Raw genomic sequence first — 19155 nt, 5'->3', positions numbered from 1 at the left:
ATTTAAAAATGGCAAATTTTCGCATATCAAAACTAAGTTTTTGCATATCAGAGGAGACAGAAGTGAAGAGATAATTTACAGGATGGGAGAGAATATTTGCCAGCTGTTTCTAATAGAGTACTAATATCTAGAATCTATAAAGAGCTAAAAAGAAAAAAAAAAAAGCAAGAAAAACAAACAATTTATTTGAAGATTGGGCAAATGAGCTAAATAGACGTGTCTCAAGAGAAGAAATAAAATCTGTACAAATGAAAAAAAATGCTTCATAGTTTCCCATGAGAAAATATTTATTTCTTCAGTGCCTTTCTTTTAGGTCTATGGAGGGTTTCTTTAGGGGAGAATTAGGTTTGGTTTTGTTTTGAACTTGTTATTTTATTATATGTATGTGCACCACCTGTGTGCCTGGTGCCCGCGGAAGCCAGAAGAGGGTGTCAGTTCCCCTGGAACTGGATTCACCCAGGGTTATGAGTCTCCTGTAGGTGATGGGGAATTGAACTAGGGCCCTCTACAAAAGCATCAAGTGCTCTCGACAGCCCAATCCAGTAGGTGTAGGTAGCGTTGCTTCTTTTCTTGCAAAAAGAAACTCAAAGACTAGCACAAGAGGAAGCGATGAATGGAGAAGGGACTACTGAGCTGATGAGAGGGCGGGAGCCTGGCGGGAAGAAGGACTCTTGAGAGGGAGGGCCCGACAAACTAGGCGGACCGGCAGAATGACAGTCTCCCAGGACTGGGGCGCGGAGCGGGGTGGACCACGGAGGCGGGGCCTGGTGAGCCTCGGGGTGCCCGCCCACTGGGCGGCACGGAGCATGCGCGCTGGGGCGCTCCCCTCCCGCCGCCCCCACGTCTCTAGGACACGGCTCCGGTGCGGCGGGCGCGGCCTCCTGGTCTCCGCGGAGGCTCCCCGCAGGCTCCCCGCAGGCTCCCCGCAGGCTCCGCCGACCTCAGCGGGAGGTAACGGCCTCGGACTCCTCCCCAGGCGGTGCATCCCCGCGGGTCCCGCCTGGCTGTCCGGACCCCCGCTTTCCTCGCGGCCAGCCCGCCCGCCCGCCCTCTGGCTCCCGGTCTTCCCCGGCCTCTCAGGCGCCGCCCTCCCCGCCAGGGTCCCCCGCACCTCCACCGGGGACCTTCGGGCGACCCTTCGGCCACACTGTCACGAGGAAACTTTTGGGTTGACCCTAGCCGACGGCCGAGCAGCGAGGGATGGACGCGCTGTCCTAGCATCCTCCGTGGCAGAAACCCCCAGAACTTCAAGGATTTTCTTGAAATGGCACTCTTGGATTTGTTTGAAATAAAGGTACCCTCTCCCGCGTCCCCGTAGGCTTGACAGGCTACGCCTGTTGTGTATTCTGCGTGATTGAGCGGATTTTTGCCCCCTCGGTTCTTGCTGTTGTGCGGCGCTAGGTCTCCTCTATCCGGTAGCATCAGTGTTTTGAGAGGCTTTGCAATATGCGTCAGAAATGATGTTTGCTGCATCCCAGGAGGTGACTTTTAGAATTCTAAATGATGGAAGGTTATATGTAGGGCTCTCTCCCGAAATCTTGACGTGGTTTGCTGCCTTTTTATCCCTTACGTTTTACTGCAAAACTATGTCTACATATTTCCAAACAAATCTTCGGCGTAAATACTTAAGTGTTTATCTTTCATATCTAGAAGGACTCATTAAACAAAACTATAACATAATTATCCCACAAAACCAAAACTAACAATTTATTGTCTCTAGTATAGTCTACTAGAAGAATAGTCATCAATAGTTGCCTTTTAATGATTTTGCATTTATATAAAAGTTGCAAAAATAATTAAATAGTGCTTTTATTCAGATTATCCAATTAATGTTTTGCCGTACTTTATCTTTCTGTTTATACTATATGTTTATACACATAGTATTTAGGAGCTACTATCTAGAAATAACTTTCTAAATGTTTTGAGGATGTTGCATGTATTGTACAGTTTTATTCACTTTTCATATTCAGTACAGTGCATATCTCTAGTAATGCTTTTTTATGTAAGCAAGTAGTCATCAAATTTGGGAAACAGCACTATGCTGTGTATAGCAATTTTTGTTTTCTGATGCGGGATAAAATACTGCCTTGGGTTGACATGTGCACTTAAATCGTCTTTAATTTGGAACACCTGACGTTTTGTTTCCTCATGACACTGGTTAGCTAGTTTTATGTCAGTTTATCACAAACTAGAATCATTTGGGAAGAAAGAACCTTAATTTGGAAAAAATGCTGCCCCTTCCCCTCACTGGAACTGTGGCCAAGCCTGTGGGTCATTTTCTTGATTGATGTGAGAGGGCTCAGCTCACTGTGGGTAGGTACCACCCTTGGGCTGGCGGTCTTGGGTGTGTAAGACAGCAGGCTGAGCAAGCCATGAGGAACAAGCCGGTGAGCAGCACTCTTGAGGGGTCTCTGTGTCAGCTCCTGCCTCCAGTTCCTGTCTCGAGCTTCTCCCCTGACTTCCCTGGATGAGGGACTACAAGCTATGAGATGAAATAAACCCTTCCTTCCCGAAGTTGTTTTTGGTCATGGTGTTTTATCGCAGCAATAGAAACCTTAAGTAGGAAATTGCTACCAGGTCATGTTCCGCTGTGACAGACATGACCATGTGTCTTGGGGAAGGATTGTGGTGGCGTTTGTATTTTGAGTGCTCGGAGCTCAGTGGACCATTTTGTCGGGAGAAGTGCAGGTGATGGAGGCCTGGCTTGTGAACACAGAGGGAAGCAGAAGTCTTACGGGGACATTCAAGTGAGATTTTTGAATTAAGAGCCGCTAAGGTGAAATTTTTGCTTTGCTGGGACAGTTGATACTGGTCATCCGGGGCTGAAGGAGCAACTGTGGTTAAGAAGAGACCAGCATCATTGAGGGCAAATCTTCTGGGAAGTGTTTCCTAGGGGTCAGCACACTGAAGTTATTATATAAGACATTATATCCCCCTCCTCCCTACCATATTACAGGAGGGTTAAAAATTCCAGGGAATCTTGGTTTATAAGGAGTTTGAGGCTAACTTGGACAAGAGAGCTCACTTGTCCAGTGCTTGCCTAGCATACACAATGCCCAGGTCTCCATACCACAAAAACCAGGTACAGTCGTGCAGGCAGGCCTAAAATCCCGATGTCTGTAGGTAGAGATGTCTGAGTTTGAACTCCAGGACGCACTTAGAAAGCTGGGCCTGGCTGAATGTGCCTGTACTCCCAGAGGCAGAAATAGCTAGATTCCAGGAGCTCCGTGACTAGTCACCCTGGCCAAAATGGCCAGTAGCAAACTGTCACTTCACTGAGAAATCCTATCTTGCAGTATAAGACAAAAAGCAAGAGAGGAAGACATACAGTACCCTTCTCTGGCCTCTGCATGAGCATGCAAACGTGCTTGCAACATGCGAAGCAAGCACAACAGCAAACATTAAAACCAAAATCAGTAAATAAACATAACAAGAAAATTAATTTATCACAACCGTTTAATGCTTGTTTTCTGGATTTTCCAATTGTTTAGGATTTTTTAAAATATAATATTATGATGAAGCCTATAATTGATGTCTGTTCATCCTTTAGCTGCTCACCTTTCATGACCTGGACTCTGCTGAAGGTTACAGATTAGTTCTTTTGTAAATGTCCCTCATTTTGGGTTTATCTGATGCTTCTTTATGATTATGTTATACATTGTTATCAGTTTATGCATCTTCAAAACAGATGTTACCATTGAGACACCGATGAGATCTTCTCATTTTGCCTATTAGGTAGCATGTGACTTGCATTTGTCACATTTCTGATAGTGTTCATTTTTGTCCCTGGATTAAATAGATTCTGCCTGACACCATGTCAATCTCACCACTTTTTATCAAATGCTCTATTCATAGTAAGGATTCAGTATCCTGCTTTGATTCATAGATTTTAATCCATTAGTATAATTTATACTAATATATATTAATATAATTTATAATAAATTTATAAATTTATAATTTAATGTGCATGGTGTTCTTAATTTGGTCAGTGAGATTCCCTTTCAGAGTGATTTCTGTGCCTTCTGCTTGGGTTCCAGTATACTCTCAGCTGGACTGTCCAGCTGAGTGATCATCCTCCCACAGATTTTCCAGTAACAGGCTATTCTGCCAAGATTATGCTTTCCCTCCACGCTGACTGGGTTCTGACTCTGCACTCACACTAGACTGTCCTTGGTCTCTGCCACAGGTGTCCCCACAACTAGTGTGGGTACTTGCCATGCACCTCTTGTTCTGTGCTGTCTGTAGGCTGTTTATTCATTTGTGGTGCTGGACATTGAACTGGGAGCCCCTCACATGCCAAACAAGTGCTCTAGCTCTGAACTGTGTCCCAGTGCTCTTTTTCCTTCTCATTTTGAGACAGGGTCTCACTCCCTTGCTCAAGCTGGCCTTGAATTCACTCTGTGGCACAGCTTCAGCCTCTGGAGTCCCTGGACTTCATACATATTCCAACAGGCCTGGCTAGGCTTTCGTTTTAGATGAGCTAGACAGTTTGCTTACCTGGTGGTAGGAATTTTATAAATAATTACTCCAGAGATTATTTTCTCACCTTTCGTGATTTAGCCTTGAAAATCTATAACATCACTTCCCTTGTACTTTGTTGGCTAAAGTGACCCCACAATCTACCTTAATGTTAGAGGAAGAGGCAGAGCAATAATAGCAAAGTCAGAATACGAGCACAAGACTGGACGTTTGACCTTCTTTACTAAAATACAGTCAGCTACACTGAGAAATGCAAATCATACAGAAATGTGATCATCAGTATCCTACCTACTTTATAAGTCATTGTCTGAGAAGTAATGTGTTAAGAAAGCAAATGCGGGGTTGGAGAGATGGCTCAGAGGTTAAGAACACTGTCTGTTCTTCCAGAGGTCGTGAGTTCAATTCCCAGCAACCACATGGTGGTTCACAACCATCTGTAATGAAATCTTGTGCCCTCTTCCAATCTGCAGGGATACATGCAGGCAGAACACTGTATGCATAATAAATAAATCTTTACAAAAAGAAAAAAGAAAAAAAGAAAGCAAATGCGTTTGCTTTTGTTCAAAATGTGGATGCAATATAGTATGAAATGTCTTATCTGAAAAGGAGAATTATTATGAGCTATTGAAAAAAAAAGTACAAAATTCTTGAAGTTCTAAATTAAATGTTCAGCGTTACCATTTGGATTTCAAATGTCTCCTACAGACTCATTTTCTTGACTACTTTGTCCCCAGCTTGTGATGCTATTTTGGAAAGTTCTGGAAACTTCAGGACTTTGGTCTAGTTAGAGGACATAGGTCACTGGGGGTGTAGCTTTGCAGGTTGTATCTGTTCCACTGCCCCTACTCCCTCTGAGGCTTTCACCCCTGTATTTGGCTCCGTGTTTTGTTTTTTTTTTTAATCTATTAAGATCATTTAGAAATTTGTCTGCATCCTCCTGTGTGGGGAAGACTCTCCTCTTCCCTGTGGTCCTGTAGCCGTGGTATTGTGCCCGATGAATGTGGCCAACCAGCTGGAGTTGGCTTTCTGAAACTGAGCCACAGCAGATCTTGTCTCCCTTCCTCAGGTGGTTTCCATCCAGTATTTTGTCACAGTGTCGAGAAAAGTAACTAACAGTCTCTGTACATATTATGGGCTATTTATTATTACTGTTATTATTCACAGGATCTTGTGTCTGGCTGTGCTTAATTGGTCGTTGGTATCTCAACAAGCATGGAGATAAGGTTAGAAGTTTTGACATCAACAAGTATCAAGCAGAAAAAACCCTGGCCCAGAGTTTCCTGGTTGGGTCAAGTGAGTTTATTTATTTATTTATATAAGTAATGGTTTTGCATATGTTAAATGTGTGTTTTTCCTGTAAGATGTAGGAATATTCTGTGTCCTTAACCCTCCTCCCCAGAAAATGTCCCCAAAATAACACATCATATTCAGAAGATCACCTATCCCCTGAAAAGGGGTGTGTGTGTGTGTGTGTGTGTGTGTGTGTGTGAGAAATTATAACGTACAAGTTAGCATTTACAGAAAATTGAGTCATCTGTCTAGGTAAAAGCTTTTGCTTTCAATTTTTTCCTTCATATCATATTTAAAGGGAGTATTGAATTTCCTACACTTGTTCTACCAAAACAGTGGAGTGTTTTCTCATATTGTGTCTTTAAAGTATCCTCAGAGCTGGAACAGGAGAGGTGGGCCGTAAGGCATTAATAATCCAGGAATGTCATTCATAATATATGATATAGCATTCACACCTCAGAGTGGGCAAACCTACATAAGCCCCCTTTAATTTATAATGATTGTTGACATAAAGACTCAAATTTTCAGTGAGATTCTGCCATTAACTTCTCTGTAACAGGAGTTCTCCACTGTTTGTTTTGTTTTTTTTTTCCCAATATTTTATCTTCTGTGTATGAATGTTTTCCTTTCATGTATGTAAGTACACTACATGCATGGCCAGAAGAGGGTGTCATATCCCCTGGAACTGGAATTTCATAGAGTTGTGAGCTGCCACATGGGTGCTGGAAATCGAACCCAGGTCTCCTGGAAGAGTAGCAAGTACTCTTAACCACTGAGCCATCCTCCAGCCCAGGAGTTTTCAACTTTTGCACTCGTCAGAATCATCTGGACAGGTGCAATTTATTCAACCCTAATGAAAAAATTTTGAAGGATAGTGTGTGAAACTAGAGGTCATTCTGTTAAACAAAAGAAGCCTGACACAGAAGGACAGATGCCGCATGTTTTTTCTCAAACTAAAAAGTCTGCATTTAAAAATAAGTATGTATAGGATGTGAAAGTAGAAAGAGCCTGTGTGGGAGGAGGAAGGGGTCCAGTGGGAGGTGGACAGGACAGAACCAGGCAATGGGAAGAGGGGGAAGACAGATATGGTGTGTTTTTCATGTTCCAGCTAGACTGTATATGTATGTGTATACATGAATAATACAGAAAGGGGAGTTCTTGGAGGTAGAAAAGGACAAGGGAGGCTAAGGGCCAATATGAGCAAAATACGTGTGATAAGTATGTTTGAAAATATCATAATGAAACCCATACATTGTACACTAACTAAAATAATAATACAAAACAGATTGCTGAGTCCCATAGCACTTCAGGCTCAGTAAGTCTAGGCTGGGCAACTTACATTTTTTTTGTTTTTCTTTTTTAGGGTTTAGAATGTTTCAAAACATTGCTTATATATTTTATGTATATGAGTGTTTTGCTTGCATGCATGTCTGCTTATATACCAAAAGAGGGTATCAGATTCCATGAAAATTCCATGAGACTACAGTTACAGACAGTTGTGAGCTACCGTGTGGGTGCTGCAGATTGAATCAGGACCTCAGGAAGAGCAGCCAGTGCTTTTAAGTACTGAGCCATCTCTCTAGCCTTGGTAATTGGTATTTTTAGCAGGTTCTGAGGTGTCGTTGCTACTGCTGGCCCCACAGACTTCATCTAAAATATCTTAATTTTTCTAGACCAAAAAAAGAAAAAGAAAAGTGATCTGTCTGAGTCATGAGCTTATGGATTTCCAAAGCCATATTCATTTTAATCTAATCAAACAGTATAAAAACTTGTCCAGCCAGGCCGGTAGTGGTGCATGCCTTAATCCCAGAACTTGGGAGACAGAGGCAGGCGGATCTCTGAGTTTGAGGTCAGCCTGGTCTACAGAGCAAATTCCAGGACAGCCAGGGCAACACAGAGAAACCCTATCTTGAAAAACCCAAACCAAACAAAAAGCTTGTCCATACAGATGCTCACATGCATAGGATTAAATAATTTTGGCTTGCTGAATTGGCAGATGACCCTAGAGTTGTTAGCCTTTAAAGAGCTTTAAATGCAGCCATTAGATCGTCTTACCCTGTAACTTGAACAAGGGGCATTTTATTATTATTTCCTGTTTTCATAGTGCTAGATGTGGAATATATAGATACAGAATCAGGACCTCATTGCTAGACAAGCATTCTATCCCTGAGCCCAAGTGTTATTTAAAACAGATAGAAAGTGTTTAGGTTATGGGTTTAATGTTAACTTTAGATTTGTGGTATGAATTATTCTTGTTCTTTTTTTTTTTTTTTTTTTGGTTTTTCGAGACAGGGTTTCTCTGTGTAGCTTTGCGCCTTTCCTGGAACTCACTTGGTAGCCCAGGCTGGCCTCGAACTCACAGAGATCCGCCTGGCTCTGCCTCCCGAGTGCTGGGATTAAAGGCGTGCGCCACCACCGCCCGGCCTTATTCTTGTTCTTAAATGTTATTTTGTTTTCCTTTCTAGACAATTTATGTAGACAAGATTAATTAACTTTTGGAACCACCTAAGTCCTTCACATGTGTTTTTCTCTTAGGAGAATGAAGCTGTTTTTCTTTTGGATGAGAAATGCATAAATGAGATTAATTTGCTGTCAGGAAGAACAAAGAAGAAAATTCCTAGTCTGCAGCCTTTATTGAAGGATGTCTATTTTCTGGCAACATCCAGTAATGGTTAAGTACTGCTGATACATTCAAAAGGCTCACTTGCTATGATTTCTCAAGAACAAAAAGTTGGTGATAGTGTGTTAAAATTTGCATTTCACTTTTGAACAGATGTGTGGCTGTCTGGGGTCCTCACTACAGGAGAGCTTTTCCTGTGGAACAAAGATCAAGATTGTTTGAAAACGATACAAGTGACTGAAAAGCCTAAAGAAGTTATTAAAGCGACAGTGGGTAGGGATGTTTTAAATTTTGTTTGACTGGAAAAAGACTGAAATGTTTCCATATTACTATTTTGATAATGTATCTCCGTGTGTGTATGCATATTGTTTCTGTCTATATAATATTTATTCTGGAAATTGGTTGGTGCTTTTTTGCACTTCATTTAACTTGAAGGAGAAAACCTGGCATGCCTGTCATTGCTATGACAACAGGTTCCTAATGTTACAGTAACAGTTTAGGTTTTGTGGTGCCAGTCTGTAATCCAAACAGTGCAGGAGACCAAGGCAGGAGGACCAGAAGTGTTGCTTGGACTGCAGATTGAGCTGAAGGTCAGCTTGAGCGGCTTAGTGAGACCCTGTCTCAAAATAAAAAGTGAAAAGGGCCGGGCGGTGGTGGCGCATGCCTTTAATCCCAGCACTCGGGAGGCAGAGCCAGGCGGATCTCTGTGAGTTCGAGGCCAGCCTGGGCTACCAAGTGAGTCCCAGGAAAGGCGCAAAGCTACACAGAGAAACCCTGTCTCGAAAAACCAAAAAAAAAAAAAAAAAAAAAAAGTGAAAAGGATGCCAGGAGTGAGTCTCAGTGTTAGAGCACTTGCCTAGCCTGGACAATGCACTTGGTTCAATCCCTTTATTAATCATTATTAATGGTGGGCATGGTGGCCCACACCTTTAATCCCAGCACTCAGGCAAGCATTTGGGGTACTGAAGTAGGAGGATCCCAGTGAGTTCAAAGCCAGCCTGAGCTACAGAATGAGACCTTATTTCATAAAAGCCAAAAAGTAAAAGAAAATTAGGTGCTTTCATGAAAAATTAAGATTTTGGAAGTTTCATTTTTCTCTTTTGTTCTGTGTTAATTAGCAAACTCTTCAAGACTGTACTTGTATGTAGCTGAAAATGGGAAAAGAGTTCTGCTTATTACATCTTCTGGCTTCATACTTCTGTGGGAATGTTTGGAAATGAAGAATATCCTATCTTCTAAAAGCCTCCCATTGGTGGGTCAGTGGTCCCAAATCATACCCGAAGAAGCAGTTTTATTGCCTTCCACTAAAGACAAAGAAGCTGTAGTGGATGCTGTTTTTGTCAAAAATGAGGTAAAATCCAAATGAGACACAGTGGAGTAGGACTCTTAGGCTTTAAGACCTGTCCCTATCTGAAAGCTATTTAGTCAGGGGTATAATTGCAAACCTGTTTGTCACTAGTCAGAGTAGTTCTGAAACTACTGTTTGGAAAAGATGATTTTAAAAATGCTTTCAAATTAAAACCGACTTTCCCTTAGTATAATATGACTTGTAGTGAGCATGGTGGTGGACAGTGGTAGTACATACCTGCATCCAAGCATTTGGGAGGCAGTTGTGCAAGGACTAACCAGAGTTCAAGGCCAGCCTGGGTTGCATAATGAGCTCTAGGCTTGTCTTAAACTACCAAGTTAAAATAAAATGTGTGCATGTTCTATAAGTTAAGAACTGGTGGCTTTCCATAAGTCATTCATTCTCAAAATATAATAGAGCCATTGTTTAAATAAAAATTTTAAATAGCTTCATATAGCTCTGTGTATGAATTTTCATCTGTTACCCAATCCACTTTTGTTAGAAATTGTATTTTGAATTTAGGCTTGGTGGTATATGCCAATTTCAGCACTATGGAAATAGAGGCAAGATGATCAGTTCAGACCAGCCTGACCTCTTTAAAACAAACAAACAAACAAACAAACAAACAAAAGGCCCTTTAGTCCCAGCACTTGGGATGCAGAGTCAGGTGGATCTCTGTGAGTTCAAGGCCAGCCTAGTCTACAAAGCGAGTTCTAGGACAGCCAGGGCTGTTACACAGAGAAACCCTATCTCGAAACTGCCCCCCAAAATGGCATTTTGAAATTTTATTGGTCCTTCCCAGTAAGGTGATACTCTAATATAAATAATATAAAACTACAAAAGAAGAGAATAATTTTACAGGAACCTTCCTAGCAACAGTAAATGGCAGTATATTTTTTTAAATTAATATTCGAACATATTTATGAGATGGCATATAGTACTTCTATATATTTATATATTATAGTCAAACTGGAGTAATAAGCATTTCTATATCCTCAGACATTAAATACATGTTGGGAATTTTATTCTTTTTGAATCACTTTGATAGTACTTTTATTATCTTATATATTTTTTCAAAGATTTATTTATTTTATGTATATGAGTGTTCTATCTGCCTGTACGACTTAAGCCAGAAGAGGACATCAGATCCAACTACAGAGGGGTTTGAGCCACCATGTGGGTGCTGGGAATTGAACTCAGGACTTCTGGAAGAGCAGCCAGTGCTCTTAACTGCTGAGTCGTCTCTGCAGCCCCTTTTGTCCTAGATTATCAGTTATAATACTGGTAATATGGTCAGCAGTTACCCGCGGTGCTGCAGGAACACCAGGACAGACTCCCCTGCTTTGGTGCCCTTGCTGGACTCAAGTGTAAACAAGATGCTCAGGCCCTGGGTTTTCTCCCCAGCCCCAAAAGACCTCTTCTGTGTCCTCAGGCTGATTTTCCATTTGGGCCTTGTATCTGGCAAAGAAAAAAATTGCTTGGCCTTTAACTTACTATTAAGAATGAAATAGAAGCCGGGTCCCAATATTTTTTATTTATATGAGACATATTTTCATATATCAGTTTATTTTCAGATTAATTTTATACTAAACTATTAAATTTATCTGCAGTTATTTGGCGACTGCTGCCTGTGTTCTTTTACTTTTTATTCTGGAGAATGCTTGAAGTTAACATTTCTGGCCCTTCAGTGGTATGAGAATGTGTTTACATCTGTAAGGTGAGGTAAATATTTCCTTCTTTTATTTTCTCCTTTCAAACAAGCATTGCCATTTTGTCATTGACCAGCATGGATTTAAGATCTTTAGGTCTTCGTTTCAGTTTGTAAAGCTTTGTAGATCTTTCCTTCCACCTTTTAAATATTTAATCCAGAAAGTTTCTCTTGTTTTTATTTCTTTCCCAGAAGGGAGAGCATGTAAGAGATAGCATAGTTTGTGGTATATTTGTCTTGATGCTGTAACAGTAATTACTTTGAAATGAATTGAATTTTAAAGGGGGCAAAAATATTTGGATTTACTGTTGTACCTTCAAAATGCTCAACTGTTTTGTTTTGTGTTTTTGGACAAGGTCTCACTATGTAGCTCTGGCTATCCTGGAACTCTGTGATCATGCTAGTCTTGGACTCAAGAGATCCTCTTGTCTCTGCATCCCAATTGCTGGAGCCACCAGGCCTATCCTAAAGTGTTTTTTCTTTGTTTGTTGGTTTCTTTAATAGTAAAATAGTTTGTATTCTAAGCTCCATAAAATAGAGCAAAATATATTAAAAGATTATAATACCTAAGTAAGATTTAGGAAAGTAATGTGACTTTATGAATTCTTTATGTTAACAATACTTTGTTATTTACATAAAGTAAAATGAGTAAAACATAAGTTTATAAGAAGGTTGATAAATATATACACCTGTTTAATTATCCCTCAGAACAAATGTAGGAAATTGGCATAACCTAAAGAGTTCTGTTTCCCCTACTTTTTTTCTCAGTTTTTTTATTAATATACATTAATTGCATAAAAATAAAATTTTATTTGTGACATTTTATTTGATCATATTCATATCCCTATTGTCCTCACTCATTCCCCTCCCCTATGTTTATGATTCCAGTAATAAGTTTGCTGTCATGTAAAAATGTTTAAATATTTAGTTGAAACACGCATGTTTATGTTTGATTAGGGAACATAGCTGTTCTTAGAAAACTCCAATACTGATCTAGATTTACTGACAGTTACTGAACTGTCACTGATCATATGTATATGTACATCTACTGAAGTTTAGGTAGACCCTTGTATTTTTTGTTATTAACTACATATCAACTTCAAACTTACTATATGAACTTGACATGCTCATGTGTGCCTGTAGTCTTGTTACTTAGGAGGCTCAGGAAGAGGCTCACTTGAGTTCAGGAGTTCAAGGCCAGTCTAAGTCATATATTGAGACCTTGTCTCAAAAACAGATACACATACATCAGAAATAAATAAGTAAATAAAATCATTAAACCTTGCTGGGCAGTTGTGGCTCACTCCTTTAATCCCAGCACTCAGGAGGCAGAGGCAGAGGCAGGCAGATCTCTGAGTTTGAGGCCAGCCTGGTCTAGAGAGCGAGATCCAGGACAGCCAGGGCTCCACAGAGAAACCCTGTGGAAGCTTGCTTTCATTAATTTCATTACTTTCTTAGGTCATTGCCGTTCCGTGTTCACTGGGCACAACAGGAATGTTTCCTGAGTAGTCTGACTCCTAAGTGTGAGTCAGTGAAGTCAAGAGGAGCTCTGCTCTCTGCCTTCTCAAGAGATGGCCTTGCCCTGGCAGTAACTCTTAATCAGAAAGACCCAAAGGTCAGTAACTAGCATCTGTCCTTACTGCTTTCTGTTCTTTAAAGTGATGTTTTCAGTCCATTGTGGTTTGGTAAAGTTATATAAATCAGCTGTCATAATTTTCAAAAGTTGTTCTGAAGAACTGTAAAATTAAAAAGCTTATCTTGGTGGCAAATGCCTGTAATCCCAGCACTCAGCAGACTGGGGCAGGAGGATTTGAGTTCAAGGCCAGCCTGGGCTACATATCAAAAGCCTGTCTCAAACACAAGAAAACGAAGTAAAAAGTGAAAGAATAGGAGAAAAGGAGGGTATCGCAGCTGTTGGCAGGGCGGGGAGCAAGCGGATTCTAAGTGTAAGGCTGCTCGGAGCAGCTAAAAGGAAGGGTTGTCAGGACTGCCTGGCGTAGAAAGACTACTAACTTTGCTAGTATAATGACAGCGCTCTCAGCCTCCAGTAGTAATACACACGGAAGATAATGTCATATTTTCTCCCTTCTAGGCAACTCAGGTATTGTTTATAAACACACTGAATTTCGTTACTCTCTGTGGTGGCCTTAAAGGATGTAGTAATAAGAATCCTATGGTCCCAGCTACACTTACTAGGTAAGAACACATGTGCTTATTTCTTGGAGGGTTTTTGAAGTTTGAAGCTCTACTAATTCCATAAATATCATTTAGATAAAGAATGTGACTTACCTTTGTACTTGGTAAATTTTAAAAGTTGCCTTGTATAAAGCAAGCATCAAATACTTTTAAAGGAAGGGTAGAGTAGAAAATATACAAATATATTTTCTTTTTCATTGTTTTTCCTATCTTCTTAGGAATGGAATTGTGAGCAGGTAGAGCAGTACAAGGCTTCGTTAGGGAGGGTAAGATGAGAAGTGGAGGAAAGATCATCATTCATTCAGGAAGGCTGGGGTATTCACAGATTTTTAAACATGACATTCATAGTGGGTTTTAGATAACACATCACCTATAAGATGTGTACAAGTTAGGTGTGGTGGCGCACACCTTTAATCCCAGCACTCCAGAGGCAGAGGCAGGGGAACCTCTGGGACTTTTGAACAAAGCAAGTTCCAGGACAGCCAGAGATCTTGTCTCCAAAAAATAAAAAGAAAAAATCTGTACTAGATTGGAGTACAAAGATTTTTCTCTTGTGCTCCTAACCTCTTTGTTTCTGAACACTTTCTGTGCCTTTCTCTGAATTTCCAGAGTGGTCAGGTCATCTAGCTACTTCTCTTTCCTAGAGCAGCGCTGGTCTCAGCTCAGTGGTCCCTTTGACTTATGTGTCCCATTGGCAGATGGGAGGGGAGCTGCTTTTTGTTCTGGTGATACATTGATGCTGCCAGGGAGCAGTAATAGGAAGGAGTAAGGAACAGCTTTGGGAAGAGGCGGTGTGCTGATGAGTGGGACTACTAATGAGCTGCTGAGTAGATAGGCACGTCTGAGAACCTGTCATCAGCCTTGGTTATAGGCTCCAGAGATTACAGTTCATTCTGATCAAAAGATGAGTGAAGCTGGGTGTAATCCCAGCACTTGGAAGGCAATCAGGCTGATCTCTGAATTCAAGGCCAGCCTGGCCTACAAAGTAAGTTCCAGGACAGCCAGGGATACACAGAGACCCTGTCTCGGGGGAAAAAAAAGGAAAAGAAAAGAAAAGAAAAGGTGACTGACTAATTGGCTCAACTTTGAGGAATATTTTCATTTCTGAATTGCTTATAATTTCTAATTAGAATATTGTTGGAGTAGATATATGCCTTTTTTTTTCTACAAAGTAAAATTAACAAAATTTATGTGACAGCGTACTATTCAGTCCTTTCTAAAACTATCATTTGCTCTTTCTAGGTCATACTGGGTAGGTGACATCAGCTGGACACATGACAGTCTTTTTCTGGCTTGTGTATTAAAACGTGGCTCCCTGGTTTTATTGACCTGTCTAGGTGAATTGCTAACATTAGTTACACTTGGTTGCTCTATAGAATTTGGGCCAGCTGAATTTATTCCTCTTCATCCACTAATAACATATAGGTGAGACATTTGAATTGTTTTGTTTACATAACTTATTTTCTTTGTGATTAATTTTATTATGTATTTTTACAAAAACAATTTCATCCCCAATTTTTTTTTCTTTCTGTCATGTCAATATCTGTTTCTTATCTGTTCCTAATTATTTATAGTTTTCTTCCTATTTCTTTTTGTGGCTTAATCCTGGTGAAAATTTGACATTGTGACTATGTAAGTATAAAGTTATTTAAATATTTAATAGTACTGAAAATTTAACTTTACTATAAAAGATAATAAAACATGACACATTATTTTAAAAGTGTAGCACTGAGATAACTTAGTAACTCAAAATTAACATATTAAAGAACAAAAGCTGTTAGTAATAGACTGAAGAGTTTAGCCATATTTGGATTTTAGTTGTGAAAGAAGGTAGCAATTTGATCCTGTAGTCAGACAAATCAAGTTTCAAGTACTAGTTTTCCTATTTCCTAGTTGTGTACATGAATAAATTGTTCTTTAAGCCTCAGTTTCTTTCTTGTGAAATGAGCATGACAGTAATTGTTTTATAGGATTGAGGGAGTGAAGAAAAAGGTGGTGGTTGTGACTGAGGACATGTTGCTGGGAACCAAACTCTAGTCTTCTGGTGGAGCTGTAAAAGTTCTTTACTGCTGAGTTGTCTCTCCAGCCCTAAGAGCTATTTTTTAATAGAAAAACTGGAGATGACTTTTGAAATTTATCAGTCTATAGAAAGTAAACTGACATGGATACATCCTTGATTATGTTTAGCCAAAAAAGGAATGCTTAATTTTTATTGACAGATTAATGCTAGGAGAAAACTATCAATTCCTGCAGTGAAAGTTGTAGGTTTGGTTTTTTTTTAACCTTTACTTTTTATTTTATGTGCATGGGTATTTTGCCTGCATTATGTCTGAACTTTGTACATTCAGTGCCCAAGGAGGCCAGATGAGGGTGTTAAATTCTCTGGGACTGGAATTACACACAGAGTCGTGAACCTCCATGTGGGTGCTGAGGCTGGAACTTGGGTCCTTAATTTGTATTTACTGGAATTTCCTCACATTCTCCTTTAAAGTTACTATTTAAAGGCTTTTCAAATTGATGGCTTTTTTCTAGTAGATATTCATTATTTGAAAAAATAAAATTTTAAAATCACGACACATTATTAAATAGTATAAACATGATTCTCACAATCCTTATACTTAGAGATAACAATTAACATCTTAGGGTATTGTCTTCTAAATATTAAAGATACTCATATTGCATTTATAATAATAGTAATATGTTATTTTCTTTCAACATATGATAAATTACATAAAATGTGTTTATTTTTTTAGCTTTTTTTAAAATTTTAATTTTATTTTAATATTTCATATATAGGTATGTGTGTGGTTATGATATGTACGTGGGCACAGGTATGCCACAGTGTACATGTGGAAGCAATTCTCTCCTTCCACCTTAACATGTCAGGCTTGTGTGGCAAGTGCTTTTACTCACTGAGTTCAGTGGACAACCCTTAATCTGGCTTCCATGGGCATCTCATGCACTGACATTCATACAGGCAAAACTCCATACACATAAAATAAAAAAAAAATTAACCTTTAGGCTAAAAAGAGTAAAAGAAAATACTTTTACTGCAGGAAATGACAGTTTTCTAATAGCATTTGCCTGTCACTAAAAGTTAGGCATTGTTAGTTTGCTAACATAATCAAGGACATCCCAGCATCAGTTTCCTTTCAGTGTCTTTCAGACATCACTGTTCTAATGCTTCCGTACATTTCTCTAATTAATCTATTAGAGCAGGACATTTAGCTAATGAAAACAATCTGTATTTGAGATCTTAGGCATCCTAACTTGTTTTTGTACAGTACTAGAGCTCAAACTCAGGGCCTTGCACACGGTAGGCGAGGGCTTTATCACTAGGTCTCCCAACCTGTATTTTAATAGTTCTCTAGTCTAAAAAAATTACATATATTAATATCTCCTTTTATATTTATAAAACATTAAATGTAATAAGCAGCTATATTGTATAATCAGAGTCCATTATAGAATTATAACAGATACATATATTTATGTGAGAGACTCATCTAATTTTAAACTCATAAAATGTCACACACCAGTATATTCTCCAAATGTCCTATTTCTTTTTTTTCCTCCTTAATAACAATTGTACTAATTGTAATTCTTGTAATTCTGTACCTCTATTTACATATTTTAGAAGGAAAGCCAGCTACTTAACCCTTTAATAATAATAGTAAGATGCCATAATTCTTAAATAAGTTGCATATAGTTAAAAAACAAGAGCTCATTGCCACAAAATTAAGGAAAACATTTGGAAACATGTAAAGACATGTATTTTGGTCACTGTTATATTTCCTAGAAGTCAAATATACAAATTTAGTATTTTCATGTGTTTCATCTGCTTGCTGTCTCATTGTTCTATGTGATTTTTTTGCCTTTTATTTTGAATAATATGATTACTTCCTTTAAGATCCTTCTCTTGCTGATTCTTGGCTCTTCGTGTTTGTTTGCTAGACCACAGCAGTTTACATTTCAAGATCCAAATAATTCTGTAGATTCATCAGCTTCTGACAGTGACCCTCTGAGACAGAGGTTTTCTATAAAAGCACACTCACGGCTACCCTACCTTATTATTTCTGATGGATATATGGTTACAACCCTTCGGTTTCTTGATAACCAGTCTCCAACAGCGCTCATGAGGTCGTTGCTACTTGATTCAACCCAGAGGCTTGAGAAAGCATATCAAAGTATGATGCTATGCAAGGTACAGTGCCTTTTGGTATCTGTGGTAAAAAGTGCCTTCCTGCTCCTTTCAAAGTTAAAACTATATCGACAGTAATAGTAGTCTTTTTGACACTGGAAGTTTTAATTGCCTTAGAATTACAGATAAATTTTTGCGCTTGGAAATCATCTGTCTTTTTTTCTGTAGCCAAAGGACAAAGGGCTGAACTTGAGATCACTGGATTCCTTACGGTCTAGCCTGTTAAAGCGTCAAGGAAAGGAGGGGTCAGAACATGGCACTGTCCCCAGATTTCTGCAGGTAGAAGAAACAGTGAAGTTAAATGAAACTACAGATTTCCAGGTACTGATTACACACTGACTTTAGTCTAAGAAATTCATTGATTTTTGTTGTTGTTTGTTGTTGAAGGAAATAGAACTTTGAGAACAACACAGTGATCCTATGCATAAGGCTTCAATGGTATTAAATATAATTTCCCCCCTTGTATTTAGGATTTCGAAGGAGAAGAAGCTAATGAACAATTTTCAAACAACTCACTTCCTTTTTGTAACCAAAGAAAAGATCTACTGTTTGACACTGTCAGGGAAGGAAGATTAGAATTTGCATCGATGTTTGATACAGTTCATGCAGAGGATGATTCCAGGGAGACAGACAGAACCACTGCAGAACTGCACTGTATCCAGAAAAAACTGCTTGCAGCTTGGACTATAGGAATTTCAAAAAATGTAACGGAAAAAAACTTAATGTTAAATTACACAGTGCTTTGCATCACTCACTTTTTCTATATTCTTCAGTTTACGAAATGTCCTTTGCCTAAGTATGACCTGTGTTTAAGTAAGAGTCTGAAGCATAATGCGTGGGTACTTTGTATCTTTCAACTTTTCCATCAGTGTTTATCAGTCTACTATTGGGATATAAGATACGGACAAGATATGGGCCATTTGATAAAGCTGACCTCAAATACTGTGAAGCTTTTACTGACTGAGCAACAAAAAAGTGGATTCTTCTCTGAGATGCTGTTAGCCTGCCTTTCTGTGCTCCGAATGGTCGCTGACTGTTTAAATGGCATCTGCAGTCTTCAGCCTGAGACTGTTTCAGCGTCAGCTGGTGAAAGCGGAACAGCTGAGCTGGACTCATTGATGGTACCTATTTTTCAAGCTGCTAAGGAAAGTTGGTCCTGGGACTCGTCTTTAAATATTTATCCTCAAGTTACAAATCTTGTTCAAAAGCCAAGTCACAGGTATGAATACTAATTTTATTATTAAAACACCACTGAATTTCTTATGCTGTAGTAAGAAGTGTATAATTTGGTAGTTTTTAGTATATTTATACGGTTT

At 39.4% G+C, this 19155-nt stretch overlaps 1 protein-coding gene across 1 annotated transcript in view; it reads left to right on the top strand.

Annotated features, from left to right (window-relative positions):
• Window positions 1–1055: 1055 nt before the first annotated feature.
• The window catches only part of Cplane1 (ciliogenesis and planar polarity effector complex subunit 1), a 98354-nt gene continuing 80254 nt past the window's right edge, over window positions 1056–19155 (top strand). Inside the window, exons 1-12 of the mRNA XM_059276716.1 lie at window positions 1056–1294; window positions 5644–5772; window positions 8305–8440; window positions 8543–8662; window positions 9508–9740; window positions 11348–11454; window positions 12904–13060; window positions 13538–13641; window positions 14884–15066; window positions 17593–17842; window positions 18008–18160; window positions 18310–19058. Coding sequence (XP_059132699.1) covers window positions 5692–5772; window positions 8305–8440; window positions 8543–8662; window positions 9508–9740; window positions 11348–11454; window positions 12904–13060; window positions 13538–13641; window positions 14884–15066; window positions 17593–17842; window positions 18008–18160; window positions 18310–19058 — 2273 coding nt within the window. The 5' untranslated portion in view covers window positions 1056–1294; window positions 5644–5691. The remainder of the gene's footprint in view (window positions 1295–5643; window positions 5773–8304; window positions 8441–8542; window positions 8663–9507; window positions 9741–11347; window positions 11455–12903; window positions 13061–13537; window positions 13642–14883; window positions 15067–17592; window positions 17843–18007; window positions 18161–18309; window positions 19059–19155) is intronic.

This window comes from Peromyscus eremicus, chromosome 11 (assembly GCF_949786415.1).
Source record: "Peromyscus eremicus chromosome 11, PerEre_H2_v1, whole genome shotgun sequence".
Lineage (NCBI taxonomy): Eukaryota > Metazoa > Chordata > Mammalia > Rodentia > Cricetidae > Peromyscus > Peromyscus eremicus.
This window is presented reverse-complemented; position numbering and strand designations above follow the sequence as displayed.